Consider the following 23527-nt stretch of genomic DNA (forward strand, 5'->3'; position numbering starts at 1 on the left):
GGGGTTTTTGTAATTGTGGTGTGTTTGTCTTGGGGTTTTGGTGGTGGTATTGGGATTGTAGCTTAGTGGGTTATCTAGCAAAGTCTATGGCTGTCTGGAATGGTTCTCAATCAGAGGCAGGTGCTTATCGTTGTCTCTGATTGGGAACCATATTTAGGCAGCCATATTCTTTGAGTTTGTCGTGGGTGATTGTCCTTAGTGTCCTATGTGTACTCTCGGTTAGTTTGCACTAGATAGGCTGTTTCGGTTTCGATTACGTTTATTGTTTTGTGTAGTGTTCGTGTTTCTTTATTTGATTAAACATGAATCTCAATCGACACGCTGCAGTTTGGTCCGACTCTCCTTCATCACCACTAGAAACCCGTTACAGAATCACCCACCAACCAAGGACCAAGCGGCGTGGTAAACAGAGGCAGCAGCAACAGCAGCAGCAGGAGAAGCGACAGGTGCAGCAGGAGCAACAGCAGCAGCAGCAAAGGCAGCAGCAGGAGCAAAGGCAGCAGCAGGAGAAGCAACAGAGGCAGCAGCAGCATTGGGAGAGGCTGCACTCTTTGGATAAATGGACTTGGGAGGAGATCCTTGAGGGACAAGGACCCTGGGCAGAGCCATGGATGGAATTGGAGCTGTCGGCGAAGCAGAGTGCTGAGTCTGAGAGTGTGGAGGATGTATTGGACAGAGTAGAAAGAAAGGTGTGGGCTTGGCATAGCATGCACGGCATACCAGTGCCAGCACCACGCATCAGGCCTACAGTGCGTCCCACCTGTTCAGCGCTGCCGGAGCCTTTCTCCTCTACAGCGCTGCTGGAGTCTCCCGCCTGTTCAGCGCAGCCAGAGCCTTTCTCCTCTCCTGCGCGTCCGGAGTCTCCCGCCTGTTCAGCAGCCAGCCAGTCTGCACGGAGCTGCCGGTCTCACGGAGCTGTCAGTCTGCAAGGAGCTGTCAGTCTGCACGGAGCTGCCAGTCTGCACGGAGCTGCCAGTCTGCACGGAGCTGCCAGTCTGCACGGAGCTGCCAGTCTGCAAGGAGCTACCAGTCTGCAAGGAGCTGCCAGTCTGTAAGGAGCTGCCAGTCTGCACGGAGCCGCCAGAGCTGCCAGTCTGTAAGAAGCCGCCAGAGCTGTCAGCCTACATGGAGCAGCCAGAGCTGTCAGTCTGCATGAAGCAGCCAGAGATGTCAGTCTGCATAGAGCAGCCAGTCTGCATGGAGCAGCCAGTCTGCAGGAGCAGCCAGCTGCATGGAGCAGCCAGTCTGCAAGGAGCTGTCAGTCTGCAAGGAGCTGTCAGTCTGCACGGAGCTGCCAGTCTGCACGGAGCTGCCAGTCTGCACGGAGCTACCAGTCTGCAAGGAGCTGCCAGTCTGTAAGGAGCTGCCAGTCTGCACGGAGCCGCCAGAGCTGTCAGCCTACATGGAGCAGCCAGAGCTGTCAGTCTGCATGAAGCAGCCAGAGATGTCAGTCTGCATAGAGCAGCCAGTCTGCATGGAGCAGCCAGTCTGCAAGGAGCTGTCAGTCTGCAAGGAGCTGTCAGTCTGCAAGGAGCTGTCAGTCTGCAAGGAGCTGTCAGTCTGCACGGAGCTGTCAGTCTGCACGGAGCTGTCAGTCTGCAAGGAGCTGTCAGTCTGCAAGGAGCTGCCAGGCTGCAAGGAGCAGCCAGTCAGCACGGAGCCGCCAGAGCTGTCAGTCTGTAAGAAGCCGCCAGAGCTGTCAGCCTATATGGAGCAGCTAGTGCCGCCAGTCTGCCCAGCATCGCCAGTCTGCCCAGCGCCGCCAGATCTGCCAGTCAGCCAGACTCTTCCAGATCTGCCAGTCAGCCAGACTCTTCCAGATCTGCCAGTCAGCCAGACTCTTCCAGATCTGCCAGTCAACCAGACTCTTCCAGATCTGCCAGTCAACCAGACTCTTCCAGATCTGCCAGTCAACCAGACTCTTCCAGATCTGCCAGTCACCAGACTCTTCCAGATCTCTTCCAGACTCTTCCAGATCTGCCAGTCAACCAGACTCTTCCAGATCTGCCAGTCAACCAGACTCTTCCAGATCTGCCAGTCAACCAGACTCTTCCAGATCTGCCAGTCAACCAGACTCTTACAGATCTGCCAGTCAACCAGACTCTTCCAGATCTGCCAGTCAATCAGACTCTTCCAGATCCGCCAGTCAGCCGGGATCTGCCAGTCGACCAGGATCCGCCAGTCGACCAGGATCCGCCAGTCGGCCAGGATCCGCCAGAACTGCCAGTCGGCCAGGATCCGCCAGTCTGCCAGGATCCGCCAGTCTGCCAGGATCCGCCAGTCTGCCAGGATCCGCCAGTCAGCCAGGATCCGCCAGTCTGCCAGGATCCACCAGTCAGCCAGGATCCGCCAGAAGTGCCAGTCAGCCGGGATCCGCCAGTCTGCCAGGATCCGCCAGTCTGCCAGGATCCGCCAGTCTGCCAGGATCTGCCAGAACTGCCAGTCGGCCAGGATCCGCCAGTCTGCCAGGATCCGCCAGTCTGCCAGGATCCGCCAGTCTGCCAGGATCCGCCAGTCTGCCAGGATCCGCCAGAACTGCCCAGGATCTGCCAGTCGGCCAGGATCTGCCAGTCGGCCAGGATCTGCCAGTCGGCCAGGATTTGCCAGTCAGCCAGGATCCGCCAGTCTGCCAGGATCAGTTAGATCCGCCATTCAGCCAGGATCCGCCAGTCTGCCAGGATCCGCCAGTCTGCCAGGATCCGCCAGTCAGCCAGGATCCACCAGTCAGCCAGGATCCGCCAGTCTGCCAGTATCCACCAGTCAGCCAGGATCCGCCAGAAGTGCCAGTCAGCCAGGATCTGCCGGAACCACCAGCCAGCCAGGATCTGGTAGATCCATCAACCCGCCTGAGCTTCCTCTCACTCCTGAGCTTCCTCTCACTCCTGAGCTTCCTCTCACTCCTGAGCTTCCTCTCACTCCTGAGCTTCCTCTCACTCCTGAGCTTCCCCTCGGTCAGCTTCCCCTCGGTCCCGAGCTTCCCCCTGAGCTTCCCCTCGGTCCCGGCTTCCCCCGTCCCGAGCTTCTCCTCGGTCCCGAGCTACCTCAGTCCAGTGGGGCCCGTTGTTAGGTTTCCTAGGCCAAGGTTAGCGGCCAGGGTCGCCACTCAAGGGACACTAAGGAGGTGGACTAAGACAATTATGGAGTGGGGTCCACGTCCAGCACCAGAGCCGCCACCGCGGACAGATGCCCACCCAGACCCTCCCCTACAGGTTTAGGTTGTGCGTTCGGGAGTCCGCACCTTAGGGGGGTTCTGTCACGCCCTGGTCAAAGTATTTTGTGTTTATCTTTATGTATTTGGTCAGGCCAGGGTGTGGCATGGGGTTTTTGTAATTGTGGTGTGTTTGTCTTGGGGTTTTGGTGGTGGTATTGGGATTGTAGCTTAGTGGGTTATCTAGCAAAGTCTATGGCTGTCTGGAATGGTTCTCAATCAGAGGCAGGTGCTTATCGTTGTCTCTGATTGGGAACCATATTTAGGCAGCCATATTCTTTGAGTTTGTCGTGGGTGATTGTCCTTAGTGTCCTATGTGTACTCTCGGTTAGTTTGCACTAGATAGGCTGTTTCGGTTTCGATTACGTTTATTGTTTTGTGTAGTGTTCGTGTTTCTTTATTTGATTAAACATGAATCTCAATCGACACGCTGCAGTTTGGTCCGACTCTCCTTCATCACCACTAGAAAACCGTTACATTATAACACTGTCAAGAAGCATTATGACCATCCTGTGTCACTTTACTTGGACTAAGAAAATACTCTTTATAACACTGTCAAGAAGCATTATGACCATCCTGTGTCACTTTACTTGGACTAAGAAAATACTCTTTATAACACTGTCAAGAAGCATTATGACCATCATAATCATATAAGCCAGATGGGCCTATTACATACTGCCCTTATGTCAGTCAGCAGTCACAAAGAGGGTGTCTTGTCTTGCTCCTTAAATCTACTCCTACATTTATCCCAGTCATCAGAAACATAGCGTTCGTTGGGGTCGGTGCGTGTCTGATATCAATGTGTGCACAATTACAATGATAATTCAATGTGGTCAATTTCAGAACATTTTAAAATAACATAAACATATTGTTGATAAGTAGTCTATGGTGTAATGGTACGTTTTGCCTTGTGTGGTAGGTTATGTCATTTTTGACACTTATGTAGTTGTCATAACCAGCCGTAAAATAACTACCATGGTAGGTGTTGTGTTTTTTGTTACACTCTTACGTAGGTGTCATAACCAGCCATAAAATAATGCAATATATGTCACAACAGGTCGAAATATGTGTCATGACAGTGTTATAACCATATTATGACAAATTATGTCATAATACAAGGGGTTGGTCTATTCCTGAATGCTCACTGGCTGGTTTTATACAACAGGTGTGTCTAATCCTGAATGCTGACTGGCTGGTTTTATACAACAGGTGGGTCTAATCCTGAGTGCTGACTGGTTAAAACCACATTCCAGCCAGTGTCTATTCCACAAATTACCACCAGCTAAATCTATGATGTTAAAATGCCTATTTACTCTGTTCCATCTGACTGAGCAGTCCACTGTCTCATCAGTCCAGCCAGGCACTTTATAAACTTGATCTGCACTATAAAAAGTATATAGACATTATCTCACATTTATTTTAGACTGACATTTAGTTTTCAACAGCAGATATTTGTATGAACCTTGTAGTCTGTCTCTCCGACATTTCCAACATTGTTTCAATATTCAAATTCGATCTCCAGCTGTCTCATAGTAATGAACGAGTCGGGAGGAGACAGACAGGCAGCGTTTGTCAGCCAGTCGAAATCATGAATCAGCTGGCATCATTTTTATGGATATATATACAAAGAAATCTCCATTGAAAAAATGTTAAACGAAACGAGGTGCAGCTAGTTTGCCATCTCTCCAGCTTCAGTTTGAAGTGATTGTGTTAGCTGTGTTGTTGTCTAGCTCCTCTGAACAACAGTGTCCCGCTTCAGTTTGAAGTGATTGTGTTAGCTGTGTTGTTGTCTAGCTCCTCTGAACAACAGTGTCCCGCTTCAGTTTGAAGTGATTGTGTTAGCTGTGTTGTTGTCTAGCTCCTCTGAACAACAGTGTCCCGCTTCAGTTTGAAGTGATTGTGTTAGCTGTGTTGTTGTCTAGCTCCTCTGAACAACAGTGTCCAGCTTCAGTTTGAAGTGATTGTGTTAGCTGTGTTGTTGTCTAGCTCCTCTGAACAACAGTGTCCAGCTTCAGTTTGAAGTGATTGTGTTAGCTGTGTTGTTGTCTAGCTCCTCTGAACAACAGTGTCCAGCTTCAGTTTGAAGTGATTGTGTTAGCTGTGTTGTTGTCTAGCTCCTCTGAACAACAGTGTCCCGCTTCAGTTTGAAGTGATTGTGTTAGCTGTGTTGTTGTCTAGCTCCTCTGAACAACAGTGTCCAGCTTCAGTTTGAAGTGATTGTGTTAGCTGTGTTGTTGTCTAGCTCCTCTGAACAACAGTGTCCCGCTTCAGTTTGAAGTGATTGTGTTAGCTGTGTTGTTGTCTAGCTCCTCTGAACAACAGTGTCCCGCTTCAGTTTGAAGTGATTGTGTTAGCTGTGTTGTTGTCTAGCTCCTCTGAACAACAGTGTCCCGCTTCAGTTTGAAGTGATTGTGTTAGCTGTGTTGTTGTCTAGCTCCTCTGAACAACAGTGTCCCGCTTCAGTTTGAAGTGATTGTGTTAGCTGTGTTGTTGTCTAGCTCCTCTGAACAACAGTGTCCAGCTTCAGTTTGAAGTGATTGTGTTAGCTGTGTTGTTGTCTAGCTCCTCTGAACAACAGTGTCCCGCTTCAGTTTGAAGTGATTGTGTTAGCTGTGTTGTTGTCTAGCTCCTCTGAACAACAGTGTCCCGCTTCAGTTTGAAGTGATTGTGTTAGTGCTCCTCTGAACAACAGTGTCCCGCTTCAGTTTGAAGTGATTGTGTTAGCTGTGTTGTTGTCTAGCTCCTCTGAACAACAGTGTCCAGCTTCAGTTTGAAGTGATTGTGTTAGCTGTGTTGTTGTCTAGCTCCTCTGAACAACAGTGTCCAGCTTCAGTTTGAAGTGATTGTGTTAGCTGTGTTGTTGTCTAGCTCCTCTGAACAACAGTGTCCAGCTTCAGTTTGAAGTGATTGTGTTAGCTGTGTTGTTGTCTAGCTCCTCTGAACAACAGTGTCCCGCTTCAGTTTGAAGTGATTGTGTTAGCTGTGTTGTTGTCTAGCTCCTCTGAACAACAGTGGCCTGACGAGTCAGCACATGTTCTTTGCCAGGCAAAATTGCGCTGCATTAGCTCAGTGTTATGGATGTATCCAAATAAATGTCACTAGAAAACAGCTTAAACAAACCCAAATGTGGCTACTGTTATTCTGGCTGCACTTTTTGACGTGACTAAGTTAGCCGTAGTTGGCTAGCTAGCAAGCAAGGGATAAGAACGTTGCCAGCCAGTATGCAATAAAACATTTAGAATGAGCGACTGGGTCGCGTCCATAGATACAGAACAAAAAGACTGAACGACTGGGTCGTGTCTCTAGCAACCGAACCGATAGACTGAACGACCAACCGGCTTGGGTAGCAACCCTAGATTTGTGTCGGGACTATATCTTGTGGAATAATTAAATAGTGAATACATTCATCAAAATAAACAATTGAATGATAATATTATTATTCATTATTTGAATTTTTCACAGTTGGTGTTTGGAGGATATATTGGAACGTTTCGCCAGACCTCGACTTCATCTCGGGCCTAACAACACCTGGGCCAATATATCCTCCAAACACCTGCTTCTCAGGCATTATCACTTAATTGTGACATGGCTATGACCGTGTCATAATGTGTTATGATGCTGTGTGTCAAGTAAAGTGTTACCACAATAACCATATTACTATTGTACAAATTAGTTTGTGTTCAAATCTAGTAGTAGTCGTCACCTTAGCTTCCTCTCCCACTACCTCATGCATGCAGTGCTTCACTCCACCTTACTTTACACATTTGCTGTCGCCTTCTATCTCAATGTTATTTTCAGGATTGTGGTCTGCCCACTGCCCTTTCTAGTACAGTACAGTAGGTCCCATTTTATTTAGATAGTCCCCTATCGATGGTCTATAGATGCTCAAACTGCATCTTTGTTGTTTTATAGCAGCTTGTGAGGGTTAGGGTTTGTGGGTGAAACTAGGGTTAGTAGATAGTTTGTTAAACAGTTTGAATATTTACTGAACATCTGTATGGAGACTATCCAAGCAAAGTGTTAGCGGAATTATCCAAACAACCCCCGATCCACCGCTATAACCTAGCCGGCCAGCTCCTCCTGCTGCTCCCAAACAGGTATTTTTCCTTACTGCAGATTAACTTTACCTGTGAGTCCTCCTAACCTGCTCTGGGTATCGTGCCATTTAACTGTTGTCTGTATTTACAGTACTCTGTGGACATTTGATTGGTGGAATGTTTGTGTACGTGTCATATGCCTGTTTATTTGTGTGTGCCTGCTTGCTTGCTTGCCCCGCTCCTCTCTATTTGCTTGTAACTTTTTTATGTTGGTTCTTTTGTTTTGTTGTACTGAACAAATAGCATTTTGGGGAGTAACACGCTTTGGTGAATGGTATAATAGCCTAAGATTATTAACTTTAGTGTTATTAACATCAGTTGCGGTTTTGTCAAAATATGTCAAACTAAACACACACAGTAAAAAAAAGTCCTGTTGTTTTTACAGTAACTTACTGGCAGCAAGTTACCTGTAAGTTACTGTATAAAAAAGTACAGTATGTTACCGTAAATTCCAAAGAAACGTTGGTTTAACAGTTTTTAACTGCATCTCTTTACAGGAATGTACTGTTAAACCAGTTTATTTGGAATTTACAATAACATTCTGTAGCTTTTCTTACAGTAACTTACAGTAACTTACAGTGTACTTATGTGAAAACAGTGTTTTGAATATGTTTTGCTGTCTTTAAATGATTCATTGTTTATGTAAAGTATAAGTTCAAACAAATGTAAATATGTTATAAATATGTCATTATTATTTGAACACTGTGGCTATGGTTAGTTTACTAAGAAGTTAGACAGTGTATTGAAAAGTAAGTTAAATGATTTACCCAATGTTTTAAATGAACATGAATGTTCACACCATAGGACTGTTTGCATTTTCAGTTTGGGACTTTTGAGTGAACAGTTTGCCCGCTTTTGAGTCAAACGGACCCCTCGTAAGTGACAAGATGATTCCCATGTCACCATTCAGCCAAAATACCAGCCATTCACCAGCTTCTTCTCCCTTCTATGTGCCTTGCTATCTTTCCCTCCCGCTATCTTAGTGCACCTCCCTGTCATCATCTGGTTTCATGAGGAGGGTCCTAGCCTATTCCCCCATTCTATGGCTTTGTCTGAAATTGCACCCTATTCCCTATATAGTGTATAATTCTTTTGCAGAGCCAGCACACTATTTAGGCAATGGGGTGTCCTTTTGGAAGTCCCCACTATCTCTTGAACAGTTTACATTATTTTATTGTCTCACGTTAGATTGTCTCACATAGGAGTGATGTCACCTGGTGGAAAACAGTGGATATTTGTCATCATTGAAGTGCTTTCATTCGGTGTCTCGCCAACCAATCAGGGATGGGCATTGGTTGTGCATTCCACCCAGATAATAATATACATTCTGAAAATATTAATTTAGGGCTCTATTCAATATGTATTGCGCAAGTTCAGCATTACAGCGTATTTACATTTCAAGGCAATGTTCCTGCGTTAGCGGAGACTGCATTCACGGTAAACCTTATGTCGGCTCAATCAGAAATTACCTTTACATTTCTATCGCGCGTTTCTAAAGCTTCAGTGATACAGACTGACTAGAGCCTTAACAGAATCTTAATTCTCTGTTGATGGTTTTGTTGCATGACGCTTGCCTTGCACACACCAAAGCCTTATTTCACCCTTACTCCATCTTCATTCAGAGGCAGCTCCAAACTCATTCGCCAAACTTCTCTACTCTGAACACCGTAATGTTTAGTCTTAATAACTAATGGATCATTTGGTTCCCTCCACCTCTCCTCCCGTTCTTCATCCATTCTGTCCCTATCCCTTCCTCCTGTTTTCCTCCCTTCCTTCCACCTATCCGTCTTCCCTCCCTCTTGTCCGTACAGTGTCCCTCTGCCTCAGGAGGAACCAGCCCAGGCCACTGAGGACCAACCCAGGCCTCTCATCTCTGTCGGTGACCAGTCTCCTCCTCCAATCCTCTATTAGCTCCATGCTCTACTTCCTATTATCCTTGCCTCTGATTGGTTGCTGTGAAGCACAGATACATTTAGCCAGCCAATTGGAAGAAGAACCCTGATTTTGTTTGACAAATCCAAGCACACACAGGACTAATCTTTCACAAGTAGTGTAGACCATGTGCTGCACAAGTTTTAGCAGACTGAACTATCCATAGCATTCAAGCACACCTAGCCTTGGACTGCCTCTTCAATACAATTAAAGCATTTGAAAACAGTAATAAACTGTATGCAGTAAATGATAACTGAATCTGTTACTTGTTAATAATGTATGCATATGCTTAAGAAATGGTCATTGTTTGATCTATCTTATTGTGGGTGTCTAGTCGTATTTTACTTCTTGCTATTAGCGATTTGTAAGATTTGGAGGAATTTCTTTGAATTTGTTTGTGTGAGCAATACATTTGTCACAAAGTAAACTATGTTATACAGTATATGTTAAAGGGCTGTATCAGGGGGAATATAAAGAGCACAGGGCATGGCGGCTTGTAGAAACACATTTCTACATGAGTCTGAGCCGCACACTAGATTAGGAGAGATGGAGAAAGAAAAGGTCAATGTTATACACAATACTGTAAGTTATAATAGCATTCAAATGCTTTTCACTGTTATTCTCATATTTTAAATGACAGAAAAACAATAATATTAAGCATTCATGCATATATCAACTGTATAGTATGACATTAATACATAACAATACAAAGGAGTTGTTGTATTTCGTACTATTTTATAAATGTATTTGCTTCTCATCCCGTTTCATTTGTCTGTAAATTTATAGAAAAAACACTGAATTTACTAGAGCAAATAAAGTGATATTGCAGAGTATATTCCAGATATTGCCTGTGCGTTTGTACTGTGTTTATAAGAAACTCTTGAAAAGCACGTCTCCTTTTATACTCTCTTTGCGTCATGTTTTTACATTATAATTTTTTAAAGTGAGCATTATGAGTTGGCTAGAGAGCACAAACAGATTTGGGACCAGGCTATGTAATACATGAGACCCACATCCTTGTGTAAAACAGATTTTATTTATATTTCATAATAAGGTACAGAAAGTAACCATGTGACCAGTAAGTGAGTGTGGGTGGGGCACATTTACTGACAGCATGCCTAAACTAGTCCTGCTCGTTTAAATCACAACCAGCGCATTACCAAATGTTGCTCCTTATCACAATACCCCCTTTGTCTCACTAGCCTGGGTACCAGTTGGTTTGTCTCATCATTACAGTGGCATGATGACACAAACAGACTGGTACCCAGGCTATCGTCTCGCTATACAGATGTAGGATCTTAATTTGACCACCCTGTTGCAGGAGAACTTTCCTACAATGCAAGGCGTTTCAAAATTGTAGAGTATTTGATGTTTAAAAAGCCTTTGGAAGTTTGTAATTTCCTCTTTGAAAATTGTATCAAGCCCTACAAAAATGTCCATGAATTATAACCCACAATATTCACATTTCCTGTTTCTGCAGGATTATTTTCCTGCTGTAGCAAACTGTCTCAAATTAAGATCCTACATCTGTAGGGTTAAAACATTATAGATCAAATATATATTCCTGTTCCTGTTTGCCTCATGACTTCATTAAATATATCTCTTTGGCAACAATAAAACAAAGACATCTCCTTTTATCTCCCACTTCCAGGTCATTTCTTGATATGTTCTTTCTTTTTTTGAGATATAAAAATAGTACATACACAGACGGCGGTCTAGATAGATCTATAGACACTATACTAGTGAACAATATTAAAGCTCTAGAAAGGCAAACAAACAGAACAAAACACACTTACTGCATGGAGACTAGAGTGGATCTGGGAACCATAGAAATAGAACCTACTGTATGTAATTCTATATCTATGTGTTGAACTAAATTGGCACCCTGGTTCTTTGAAGCTAAAGCCTACAGTGATATTAGCCTGGGCCCAGATCTGTTTGTACTGTCTTGCCAACCTATGGTGATTGAGGTAGGCCAGACTGCACAAACATACCTGCGACCATGCTGCAGTGATACTGATGTAATACTGCATTATCTTGCCAGCCTGACTGTATGGAATGCTTTCTATGTTACACCCACAGCCACCCGTCATCCTTTCTATAGCACATACATTTTCACATACTGTACATAGCAATGTAAGGTCCATAAATTCCAAATGCTCCTTCCATTGTTAAAATCATGAACACAACTGTGAAACATTACACAACGACAAACCCATGTAGCATCACCAAACCCTTGACCACCACACAGCTGAACATAAACAATATGTTAACACTGAACAAGTACTCAGTTCTGTGGTCTTCCAATAGTCATTGGAAATAATTTGTTTGTTCTTCCATTCTTTAAGTTTCATTTTTAGGTTTCATATTTCTTAAAAGTGATAATTTCATCAAAGGTGTTCTATAAAAATGATATGCTACTGTATCTGTAAGTTTATCTGTGTATTTGTAAGCTTGCTGTTCTTATACTGCAGTACGATTTTCAGAATCGGAGATGTACAAGTTCTTTGATAATTTAACAAAGAATCTTCACCTCAAGACAAGGAGACCTATTACACAGCATGTGATGACGTGCAGCTCAACACAGAAGCCAACATATTCTGTGATTTACCCACACTATCTGCTGCAAAGCACGTGGATCCAAAATCCTAAAAAAGAAGTACAGCATTTATTAAAAGTCATCTGAATGATATTGCCTCGAAACTGACTTGATGGATTCTCACAATAGCTTAGGTCCAGGGATGTATGTAAAAGCAGAGCTGGATTCACTAGAACCAAAACGGAAGCAAACGGAACCAACAGGGGAAGGACATACCTGAATTTGTTTTCCGTCGCAAAACGTTTTGCAACTGTTTGCTACGGTGTGCACTAATGATTACATCCCAGGCATTCAGAGGGAGGGGAATAGTGACCCACACAGACAGAGGGAGAGGAATAGTGACTCTGGAATTCTGATTGGTGGGAATCATAAGGGCGATACATACAGTACAATACAGTGGTGGTCCTACTCCTTATAGGAAACTCTGGAGTCACTAAATGCAGCATTGATCATCTCTGCTAATACAGTCATTTCAAGGCAACAACTTTCTGCCTTGTTCAATAGCTCCATTCCTTCACATACACTTAGGTGTCCCATTATTCTCTTCAATGGATGTAAAAGTGTTTGGAAACATGTAACGTTATTATATTACATGTGCCATTTCATTTATATTTGAAGAGGACAGGTGAAGCAATGTCTCAAAGATATGTTGTTGGTCCCTTTCCAACACCGATCCTTCAGTGAAAAGCCTGGATTCTGTCCTTCCCTCCTCCTCTGAGTGGGGTACACGGTGTGTTCTGTTTAGATACCCATGTTTTTTGCTCTCCATAACATACTGTAAATGAGTGATGACTATGGTGGCAAACAACGTTCCAAAGTTCGTCCATAGATTTGTGTTGTCGCTCAAAAAACATGTTGAACGCAACATAAAAGTCTTTACCTGCATAAAAGTTCTTTGTAACGTATATTACTCTGTGTATTTACAATTGAAGTAGGAAGTATACATACACCTTAGCCAAATACATTTAAACTAAGTTTTTGTCACAATTCCTGACTTAATCCTAGTAAAAATTCCCTGTCTTAGGTTAGTTAGGATCACCACTTTATTTTAAGAATGTGAATAAATCAGAAAAATTGTAGAGAGAATGATTTATCTCAGCTTTTATTTCTTTCATCACATTCCCAGTGTGTCAGTAGTTTACATACACTCAATTAGTATTTGGTAGCATTGCCTTTAAATTGTTTAACCTGGGTCAAACGTTTCAGGTAGCCTTTCACAAACTTCCCACAATAAGTTGGGTGAATAATGCCTCATTCCTCCTGACAGAGCTGGTGTAACTGAGTCAGGTTTGTAGGCCTCCATGATCGCACATGCTTTTCCAGTTCTGCCCACAAATTTTTTATAGGATTGAGGTCAGGGCTTTGTGATGAACGGAACCACTTCCTTGCAAGCCGAAGAACACCATCCCAACTGTGAAGCACGGGGGTGGCAGCATTATGTTCGGGGGGTACTTTGCTGCAGGAGGGACTGGTACACTTCACAAAATAGATGACATCATCAGGGAGGAAGATTATGTGGATATATTGAAGCAACATCTCAAGACATCAGTCAGGAAGTTAAAGCTTGGTCACAAATGGGTCTTCCAAATGGACAATGACCCCAAGCATACTTCCAAAGATGTGGCAAAATGGCTTAAGGACAACAAAGTCAAGTTATTGGAGTGGTTATCACAAAGCCCTGACCTTAATCCTATAGAAAACGTGTGGGCAGAACTGAAAAAGCATGTGTGAGCAAGGAGGCCTACAAACCTGATACAGTTACACCAGCCCTGTCAGGAATGGGCCAAAATCCACCCAACTTATTGTGGGAAGCTTGTGGAAGGCTACCCAAAACTTTTGACCCAAGTGAAACAATTTAAAGGCAATGCTACCAAATACTAATTGAGTGTATGTAAACTTCTGACCCACTGGGAATGTGATGAAAGAAATAAAAGCTGAAATAAATAATTCTCTCTAGTATTAATCTGACATTTCACATTCTTAAAATAAAGTGGTGATCCTAACTGACCTAAAACAGGGAATTTTTACTAGGATTAAATGTAAGGAATTGTGAAAAGCTGAGTTTAAATGTATTTGGCTGAGGTGTATGTAAACTTCCAATTTCAACTGTATTATCATATATTATTTTATATATTCTCATAAGAGTTGATTCTCTTTTCCCCTCTTCTTCCACACCATAAACAATAAGAGGCACTGTCTTTTCAGAAACCTGATGTCCAAAAAGCTCTACATAAAAGTCACGATAAGTTTATGTGGTGCAGCTCCTGGGTGGCTGTCTACTCTCTGTCCCCATCCTCACTGCTCCCTGGAGGGAGGGAGGGGGAGAGGGAGAGGGAGAGAGAGGGAGGGAGAGAGAGGGAGAGAGAGGGAGAGAGAGAGAGAGAGAGGAGAGAGAGAGAGAGAGAGAGAGAGAGAGAGAGAGGGAGAGAGAGGGAGAGAGGGAGAGAGGGAGGGAGAGAGGGAGAGAGAGGGAGGAGAGAGAGGGAGGAGAGGGAGAGAGAGAGAGAGAGAGAGAGAGAGAGAGAGAGGGAGGGAGAGAGAGGGAGAGAGAGAGAGAGAGAGAGAGAGAGAGAGAGGCGGATAGTTACAACTTATTCATTATGTTTCATTATTCACTTTGTAAAATCCATACAATAAGTTCTCCTCAGACATGTTTCCATTGAAACATCACTCACCTGGACCAGAGTCTATGTCGGAGTCGGAGACGTGTGTGATGGAGAAGCGAGACACATGGCTAGGGGAAACGGTGAAGCGGGAGTACTGCACCGCTGGTTTGGGCTCCGGGGCCTTGGAGGTGGCGGGCAGGCTGGGTGTGGAGGGGGTTGAGGCTGAGGAGGAGGCAGCCATCTTGGATGAGGAAGTCGGGAGGGGCAACAAGGGGAAGTCATCCTCCCACTCATACCCTGCACCTGAAGTGAAAGAGGGAGGAAGGTAGAGAGAAAGGAAGAGAGAGAGAGGGTGGGAAGAAAGTAGGTATGGAGAGAGGAAGAGAAAGGGAGCAGTTTGGAAACATCCGGAAACATCGTAGATTTGAGATTGATTATGAAATGAAATGCTGATTGACTTCAATCAATGTTTCAATGTAAGTAGTGGACTCTGGACTAGTGTACTTACTCTCTTCTGAGATGTTTCCGTCTGAGGAGTCATCAGAGGTTGGTTGTTTGCTCTCTGAACCCTGTCCACTGGTCTCAGCTTCTGGAGGGAAACCATGCTCAGCCAGCTCTTTAGTTGGGCTCTGCTGGAAACGGACAGTAGTCAAAAGGTTAGAACTATGGTTAGTGTGCATTTTAAACAAAAATATACTGAACAAATATATAAACACAACATGTAAAAATGTCTAAGATTTTACCGAGTTACAGTTCATATTAGGAAATAAGTCAATTTAAATAAATGCATTAGGCTCTAATCTATGGATTTCACATGACTGGGCAGGGGTGCAGCCATGGGTGGACCATGGAGGGCATAGGCCCACCCACTAGGCACCCAGCCCCACCCAGCAGGGAGCCAGGCCGAGCCAATCAGAATGATTTTTCCCACACGACAAAACTGTACATTTTAAAGTGGCCTTTCATTGTCCCCAGCACAAGGTGCACCTGTGTAATAATCATGCTGTTTAATCAGCTTCTTAATATGACACATCTGTCAGGTGGATGGAGTATCTTGGCAAAGGAGAAATGCTCCCTAACAGGGATGTAAAAAAATTTGTTCACAACATTTGAGAGAAATAAAGTTTTTGTACGTATGGAAACTTTATGGGATTATTTTACTTTCAGCTCATTAAACATGGGACCAACACTTTACATGTTGCGTTTATATTTTTGTTCAGTGTCTATAGTTGTATGTCTAGTTTAATTCAAGGCACAAAAAAATATCTTATTTGTCTTATACCATGTGACTTAGAATGAAAAAAGCAGAAAATGACTATGAACTTGTAAACTAGCATGATGCAGAAACTACCCTTTCCGTTATCTTGTTTTCCTTCATCTGTGATTGACTACTCACCTGGTCAAACAAGTAAACAGTGACATCATCAAAGAAGGACACCACCTTCTTCTTTCGTCCCAGCAGGTCATCAGCGAGCGACTCTGAGGTGAGCGTCGTAGGCACCTTCAGTAGACTACGTAGGTTATGAGCATCGCTACAGTCGCTGACCACGATGGGTACCACATGGTTCTCCTCCTCGCTCTCCTCCCCTCCACTCTGCTCCTCTTGAACACTGTAACACCTCAGCTCCTCATCTGACTCACTGTCATCCGAGTCACCATCTCCGTCCTCCTCATCCGCCTCCCCCCCGTCTGTGAGCGACACCCGGACCGGAGGGGGAGTCATCGGGGGGAGAGGAGGAGGAGGAATGGAGGGAGGGGAGGAGAAGGAGAAGCGTTGACGTCGTGCGGGAGGTCCATTCTCTTCATCATCATCGTCCTTGTCAATGCTCTCTGACCTTTCGGAAGATGCTTCTTCTAGGACATCTGCTAATTCTAAGGCTTCAGATGAGTCCTCCATGTCTCTTCGCTCTCCTTCCTCTTCCTCCTCCTCCTTGGTACCAGAGTTGGTTTCAGTACTGCTGCTCCTCTGGAGTTCCCCCAGGGCTTCTTCCATAGCCCCCACCACCTCTGCTGCCCAGTCTCCCAGGGAAGAGGGCTCCTCCTGGGCAGGCCATCTCTCTGACCCTTCCTCTACTTCTCCAGAGATATTGGAGGCCAATTCTAGCCCCAGCTCCAGCCCTTCATCATGGTGGCACTCTTCTGTAAGGCAACCCTCCATCTCTGGGTCTTCACTCTCCTCCAGAAGAGCTGAGGTCTCATCTCCCTCCTCCTCTTCCTCTATATGAAGAGGGCTGAGCTCCCTCTCTGTCAGACTCTCCTCCTCCTCCTCTTCCTCTATATGAAGAGGGCTGAGTTCCCTCTTCTCTGTCAGGCTCACCTCCCCCTCTCCCTCCTCCTCTTCCTCTATATGAAGAGGGCTGAGTGCCCTCTTCTCTGTCAGGCTCACCGCCCCCTCTCCTTCCTCCTCTTCCTCTATATGAAGAGGGCTGAGTTCCCTCTTCTCTGTCAGGCTCATCTCCCCCTCTCCATCCTCTTCCTCTATACGAAGAGGGCTGAGTTCCCTCTTCCTTGTCAGGCTCTCCTCCTTTTCTCCCTCCTCCACTCCTACATTTTCATCACCCCCCACTTTCTCATCCTCATCATCCCTGGAAAGGCGCTCATTCTCATAGTCAGAGAAGTAGGCAGAGTCCCTGTAAGGGTTCTTCTCACTGAGGGGGGCCAGCTCCTTCTCTTTGTCTGTGGTCTGTGAGGCTGCTAGAGTCACATCTTCATCCAGGGTAGGTTCATCCTCATCCTCCGGTGGGGCCACCTCGGCCTCCTCTCCCCCCTCCTCCCCCTCTTCATCCAGGCTGGTGTCCAGGACAGACTCCCCAAGTGGCTGGGTGAATGTCTTTGGGTCCCGGGGCTCATTGTGGGGCTCCTTGGGGACGAACTCTGGGCTCTCGTTATTCTCTGTGTCGTACCCGCTATCCATTGCCTTGGGGGAGGAACTAGATGGGTGGGAGGAGCTGGAGGCAGGGCTGAATGGCTCTGTGGTGGAGCTGGCCGCTAAAGGCATCAGGTCCATGGAATCCATGGAAGTCATGGAATCGGGTGTTCCCACCTGCTTCTGCAGGGACTTGAGGGGACGGGCCAAGGAGGGGGAGGCGTTATGGTCCCCGGACGACGCCTCGTCAGCAAAGATCCCTGAGGTCACGTCAGTAATGTCATCGTCTTCATCATCGTCGTCGGTATAGCAGTCGGAGATGTCCACTAGACTGATGCTGGAGCAGTGGTCTCTGTCCAGGCCGCTGTCTAACGTATGGCTCAGCTCTGACTCTGGCTCAACCAAGCAGACTAGGCCAGGCACATTCACTGAGGGAAGTGGGGCAGTCATAGCCATAGTCATGTCCTCTGGTTTAGGATCAGTGAGAACCCCTTTGTCTTCTGTGACAACCTCTTGCTTGTGGTCTATGGAAAGGGCATCGTCCATAGTGATGTCAACATACTGCTCAGGGTGGTCAAGGTTGGTTACGGTTGTGGTTGTGTTAGTGTTGTGTGTCAGGGTTGATTTAGACACACTAGGCCCTCCCGGTGCTGGAGACAGATTCACACTCTCTTCCTCGTTGTTGAGCATCTCTACAATCTGATCTCTGTAGCCATCACAGGTGTAGTTTCGCACCACTAGGCCTGTAAGGGGGTCGACGAAATGAGAGTGGCAGCACTCGATTGGTGGCGGCTTCACCTCCCTCTCCCCCTCCCTCTCATGGCACAGATAGATGTAGGTGTTGTAGGCGTCGTCGGAGGGTATCAGGGTATGATGCTTCCCCAGGGATAGACAGCTGCTGTCTTTAGCCGAAGCCGCCGTAGCCTCCAGGCAGTCTATGGGTTTAACTGCAGCAGAGACAGAGGAGCGGAAGGTCAGGTTGTGCTCCTCAGGCCACGAGTCCTCTATGTCGGTAGTGGGCATAGTGTAGAGGAAGTCTACATAGGCATCCTGTTGTTGCCTACAGCCAGCCTGTCTACTACGGCCCAGGCCTAGACTGTTGTTGTTAGTGCAATGGTTAGAGAGATTAGAGGGCCAGGTGTTACTACTGTTGATTCTCTGCCTCTCTGAGAATATATCCTCTTCCTCGTCCGAGTCTTCCGACGCCATGGTGATGCTGACTGAGTGGGTGTGGCCTGGCATGGTCGACATGGTTTTCCTCAGAGAACCCATCATGTCATAGTAACCCCCAGTGACGCTACTCCCCCCAATGATGGAGCCTGGTCCCTCGGTCGTCTCCAGGTAGGGGTCCCCTACTCCAAAAGGAGGACCACCACCCTGGGGAGGGGTACTGATGGAGGGAGATATCCCCAGAGGGTTTTCCAGTTCCCCCAGGGCCTGACGCAGGCTCCGGGACCCCCAGCTCTCCTGGTGGGGCTCAGGGGGAGAGTGTTCCCGCCCCATCAGGTAGTGCTGGTGATGGTCCAGACCCAGACCCATGTGGTGGCCTATGCCCATAGGGGGTGAGTGTTCGTAGTAGAACCCCCCATCCCGGTCCTTGTAGGAGACGTAATGACCAGCCTCCCAGGGTCTCAGGGGGCTAGAGTCAGAGACTTGCCCCAGCAGGGGTTCCATGGTCAGGGAGATGGTCGGGCTTCCATCTGGGTCCGAGTCATACGCTCCACCACCCCCAGCTTTACGGATGTCTGCCGACCAGTACGAGTCCACAGGCTGGGAATGGGCCTGGGAGGGACATGCACCCATCCCCATAATACACTCCCCTGAGTCTGCACTGCCATTGCCTGCCAGGAAGCTCCCGTTGCTGCCCTGGTAGTCTGGGCTGTAGGAGCACATGGTGTAGTCCAGGTCCATGTTGATGTGACAGTCCACACCAGGCTCCTCCATGCGGACGTAGTACTCAGCGCTCACTGAAGGACTACAGGTGCTGAGCACCGGCACCACCCCGACCCCAGAACCATGCAGCATCTTGGGCTCGTAGTAGGCCACCCCACCACAGCCCCCCACCATGCCCCCTGGCCCAGGGGGGTAGTACAGGTCTTGGCGGTGGTAGTTGACGGCCCCCAGGGTACCGCTGGAGGACAAGGCAGCACGGTGGTAAGGCTGCTCCGCCCCAGCCCGAGCCTTCTCCCACTTGTACTCGAAGTTCAGGCCGTGGCTGGTCTCGGTCACGGTCAGTATATCATCTCCTGACTCACTGTGGTAGCCGTCGCATCCAGAGAACTGCTCCAGCAGGGGGAAGGAGGAGGAGGGAAGGTCTGTAGACAGATAAGTACTTTGGTAATCCCCTAACGGGAAATTTCATGTCAAACAGCAGCAGACTGTAATCAACTAAAGTAGGGTTGGTGGGCCCTGAGTATGTGAGTATTCTTTTACCTTTATTTAACTAGGCAAGTCAGTTAAGAACAAAATCTTATTTACAATGACAGCCTACTGGGGAACCATAGGTTAACTGCCTTGTTCAGGGGCAGAACGACAGATTTGTACCTTGACAGCTCAGGGATTCGATCTACCGACTTTTCGGTTACTGGCCCAATGCTCTAACCACTAGGCTACTGCCGCCCGAGTAATGAGTAAACATTTATAATCACACACTATTTCTTCTTAATTTGGGTCATTTGAGGGCAGTATATTTCTCTGAACTAAAGTGTTCCTGAAAAGAGCAATGTGCAGATTTGTATTTTATTTTAAAACAGTAGCAGACAATAAAACATAATGCAAAGTAGACAGGAGCAATAAAAAGTGTCGTAAACGTACCAATGGCCAGGGCTCCTGCCCCATGATGGAGGCTGTTGTTGGGGCCAGCGTTGGGGTTGGGACGCAGGGAGTTCCAGCGCCTCTCAAAGTCCTCCTCGGCCTCGTTGGCCCCCTTGGCACACAGGTAGCTGAGTAACAGGTGGACCTCCTCTGCATTGGGCCTCTGGTCTGGTTGGAGCCAGCAGAACTGCATCACCTCATACCTGGTGACACAAGAACACACGCACATACACACACCGCAACAACCATTACAACAACCATGGGATACAGGAAGATATAATGAACCACAAATGAATCTATCGGCTGTAGTCAAAAGTAGTACATCACACATCAGTCATTTTATGTCTGTGTCCAAAATGCCACACTATTCTCTATTTAGTGCACAATGTTTGACCAGAGCCCTAGGCACTAAATAGGGTGCCATTTGGGACGCAAAATATGTGTGAGATGACGTTTGTCTGTGTTTGTCTCTGTGTTTGTCTCTGTGTGTCTGTCGGTCCGTCTGTGTGTGTGTGTGTGTGTGTGTGTGTGTGTGTGTGTGTGTGTGTGTGTGTGTGTGTGTGTGTGTGTGTGTGTGTGTGTGTGTGTGTGTGTGTGTGTGTGTGTGTGTGTGTGTGTGTGTGTGTGTGTGTGTGTGTGTGTGTGTGTGTGTGTGTGTGTGTGTGTGTGTGTGTGTGTGTGTGTGTGTGAGAGAGAGAGAGACACTCACCAGCGCTCTGCCAGGGGTATATTGAGCAGGGGCTTGGGCAGTCGGAGCTGCTGTTCCCTCACAGCGTACATCAGGACCTGTCTGTCAGAATAGTGTCTGTACGGCTGGTTGCCCAACTCAAACAACTCCCAGATAGTCACGCCCAGAGACCTGAAAAAACACTCAACATCAGACTATAGAATCACGGGGAAGAGCAACACATCAAATCAAATTACACATACTTCGTAAACAAAAGGTGTGGACTAACAGTGAAATGCTTACTTACATGTAAAGCATAACAATCCATATTTATTGGGGAAAACATTGGGCAATTATGATCACTGAGACCAAAATCCAGATAGGGTCGGTTTCCTGGACACAGATTCCTCGACTAAAAAGCATGCTCCATTGAGATTGGTCTTCATCCAGAATTTGGCTGAATCAATCTATTTATCTATCAGTCGATTGATGTTCTTACCAGACGTTGCTCTGTTTGCTCTGGCCTACTACCAGTAGGTTGCCATGGACTTCATCTATGAGTTCTGGAGCGATCCAACGCAGTGGCACGTACATCTGGTCTGACGTCACAAAGTAGTCATCTTTGTACTTATTGTGTGACAGGCCGTAGTCTCCAATCTTCACTGTGACATCAGCGGTCAAAAGGCAGTTTCTCAGGGCCAAGTCACTGCAGGGAAGACAGAGAACACAATTGTACATGAGATGATAATTGATTGATGATGTATATGCATAACGGGCAAGTTATCATGGTGAGTCAATGGACAGTCTGACATTTTCAATACTGTACTAAAAACCTTACAGAACTTCATGCAGTCAATCAATACAGTTTTACTCATCAATTCCTTATAAGTGGATGCTGTGTAGACAGTGAAGAGAAGGGGTCACTCTGGAGAGAATAGGTCTCCCCCTGCAACAAAATCACTGATGCTGGAGTCTATGAAGAGGTACTCAGGCAGCACCAGGATATTGTTACAGGAAGGAACCAATAGGAACCAAGAAGAAATCCAACAACTCACAGCTACGGGATTCTGGGAACCTAGTTTGTCATAGGTTTCTACAGAACAAGAATATGATGTGACGTCTGGCAGCACGTGACTACCGGGTACCACCAGTCTACAGGGTAATAACAGTATAATTCCAATGAGTGGGTTGTAGTATAAAGACTATAACATAGTGGTAATGATATATAGATAGAGGAAGTGACACCCACCTGTGTACGAAGTTGTGTTTGTGTAGGTGCAGGAGTCCTGAGGCAATCTCACAGGCCATCCTCTGCAGTACCAGGGGTTCAGGGGTCATTGTGTCTGAAGTCCGACAGCTCCGCATGTACCCTTTCACATCACCCTGGTGACATGGAGGAGATATATAGAGATGTTTTTTTTAACCGTTATTTAACTAGGCAAGTCAGTTAAGAACACATTCTTATTTACAATGACGGCCTACCTAGATATAGTGAAGATCCGAGTATGAGGCAATTCCAATTTCAATTCCACTCAATTCAGAAAGTAAACTAAATTCAAAATGTTCATCATTAAAAAGCATTGGGGAGAACTGGAATCGGAATTTGGACTTCCTGAAATGACTGGAATTGAAATGGAACCCTAGTGGAGATATTAGAGATATATAGATATTGACACAATAAAGGATGCTGCTTAGACAGTAAAGGATGCTGCTAATTACAGTACAGCTAGGTCACTGCACACTGGCTGAAGGACTTTTTGGAAGTGAAACGTCCTGTCAATGAGTGTAGGTAGGTCTTCCTGCCTGCAGTAAAGAGATCGCAATAGACGCTGGACCATGACTCTAGCTAGTCCAGCAGGCTACTGACTACAATGGCCGTAGACAGATAGGCAGGCCTATATGAAGTGGTGCAGTGACAGTCACAGTCCAGTTTAGTACTCACCAAAGGGCAGAACTCCATGACCAGCAGGTAAGGGGTGACCTCAGTGCACTGCGCCAGGCACTGCAGGAGGGCTGGGTGCTGGAGGGCACTGGAGACGGACGGGTGTAATGTCACAGAGTTAGTGTCGGCACAAAGCACTGTCATGACAAATAAAGAAACAGGACTTGGTCTTCAATCAACTCCAGGTCAATTCCAGAAAAAGTGGGAAAGATAGACAGAGAAAGATTAAGTCTGTTCACCGGTATGGCTGGGCCTCTTCCAGGAAGTGCATCTGGTCCTGAACACTGGCACTGGCCTTCAGCTCCTTAACCACCACCTGGGTGGTGCTGAGACCCGCATTCACCTCCCCCAGGAGAACCTGGTAATAGAGCCACAGAGACACACCGAGAGGGTGCGCACAACACACACATACACACACACACACATACACACAACACACACATACACACACACACAGAAACAGATGGGGAGGAATGGAAGACATAAACACAAAGTCAAACAGAGAGACACGCAGCGAGACAGTCAGAGACAAAGACAGAGGAAAGGCACACAAAAAAATAATTCCCAAACAGTACACACACGGAAGTGGTTATTGTGGAGGACAAACATGATTGAGGAGGATACACACACGTTCAGGCGAAAGGCGGATGGGACAGTCACACAAATGCAAGTAAACAGAGAGATACACAGAGACAGAGAGGCATACACAGAGTCAGAGAGGCATACACAGAGACAGAGAGGCATACACAGAGTCAGAGAGGCATACACAGGACATGCAGATTAATATAGAGACCAA

At 46.4% G+C, this 23527-nt stretch overlaps 2 protein-coding genes across 11 annotated transcripts in view; one reads left to right on the top strand and one right to left on the bottom strand.

Moving 5' to 3' along the window:
* The window catches only part of baiap2b (BAR/IMD domain containing adaptor protein 2b), a 174495-nt gene extending 163008 nt beyond the window's left edge, over positions 1-11487 (top strand). For 4 of the 5 annotated variants that reach the window (XM_024431506.2, XM_024431514.2, XM_024431538.2 and 1 more), the window contains one exon: positions 9117-11487. In XM_024431506.2, coding sequence (XP_024287274.2) covers positions 9117-9216 — 100 coding nt within the window. In that variant the 3' untranslated portion in view covers positions 9217-11487. Of the gene's footprint in view, positions 1-8127; positions 8181-9116 lie in introns of all 5 variants that reach the window. The other variant, XM_024431529.2, reaches the window with a different exon arrangement.
* Positions 11488-13902: 2415 nt separating this feature from the next.
* Positions 13903-23527, bottom strand: part of LOC112257751 (serine/threonine-protein kinase LMTK1-like) — a 110812-nt gene continuing 101187 nt past the window's right edge. For 4 of the 6 annotated variants that reach the window (XM_042326263.1, XM_042326262.1, XM_042326266.1 and 1 more), the window contains 10 exons: positions 22971-23089; positions 22732-22819; positions 22039-22172; positions 21289-21495; positions 20832-20981; positions 20123-20325; positions 15839-19623; positions 14951-15074; positions 14512-14745; positions 13904-14141 (listed from right to left, as the gene is read on the bottom strand). In XM_042326263.1, the coding sequence (XP_042182197.1) occupies positions 14113-14141; positions 14512-14745; positions 14951-15074; positions 15839-19623; positions 20123-20325; positions 20832-20981; positions 21289-21495; positions 22039-22172; positions 22732-22819; positions 22971-23089 (5073 nt within the window). In that variant the 3' untranslated portion in view covers positions 13904-14112. Of the gene's footprint in view, positions 14142-14511; positions 14746-14950; positions 15075-15838; positions 19624-20122; positions 20326-20831; positions 20982-21288; positions 21496-22038; positions 22173-22731; positions 22820-22970; positions 23090-23527 lie in introns of all 6 variants that reach the window. The other 2 variants (XM_042326259.1, XM_042326258.1) reach the window with 2 other exon arrangements.

The sequence above is a fragment of the Oncorhynchus tshawytscha genome, linkage group LG01, assembly GCF_018296145.1.
Source record: "Oncorhynchus tshawytscha isolate Ot180627B linkage group LG01, Otsh_v2.0, whole genome shotgun sequence".
NCBI lineage: Eukaryota > Metazoa > Chordata > Actinopteri > Salmoniformes > Salmonidae > Oncorhynchus > Oncorhynchus tshawytscha.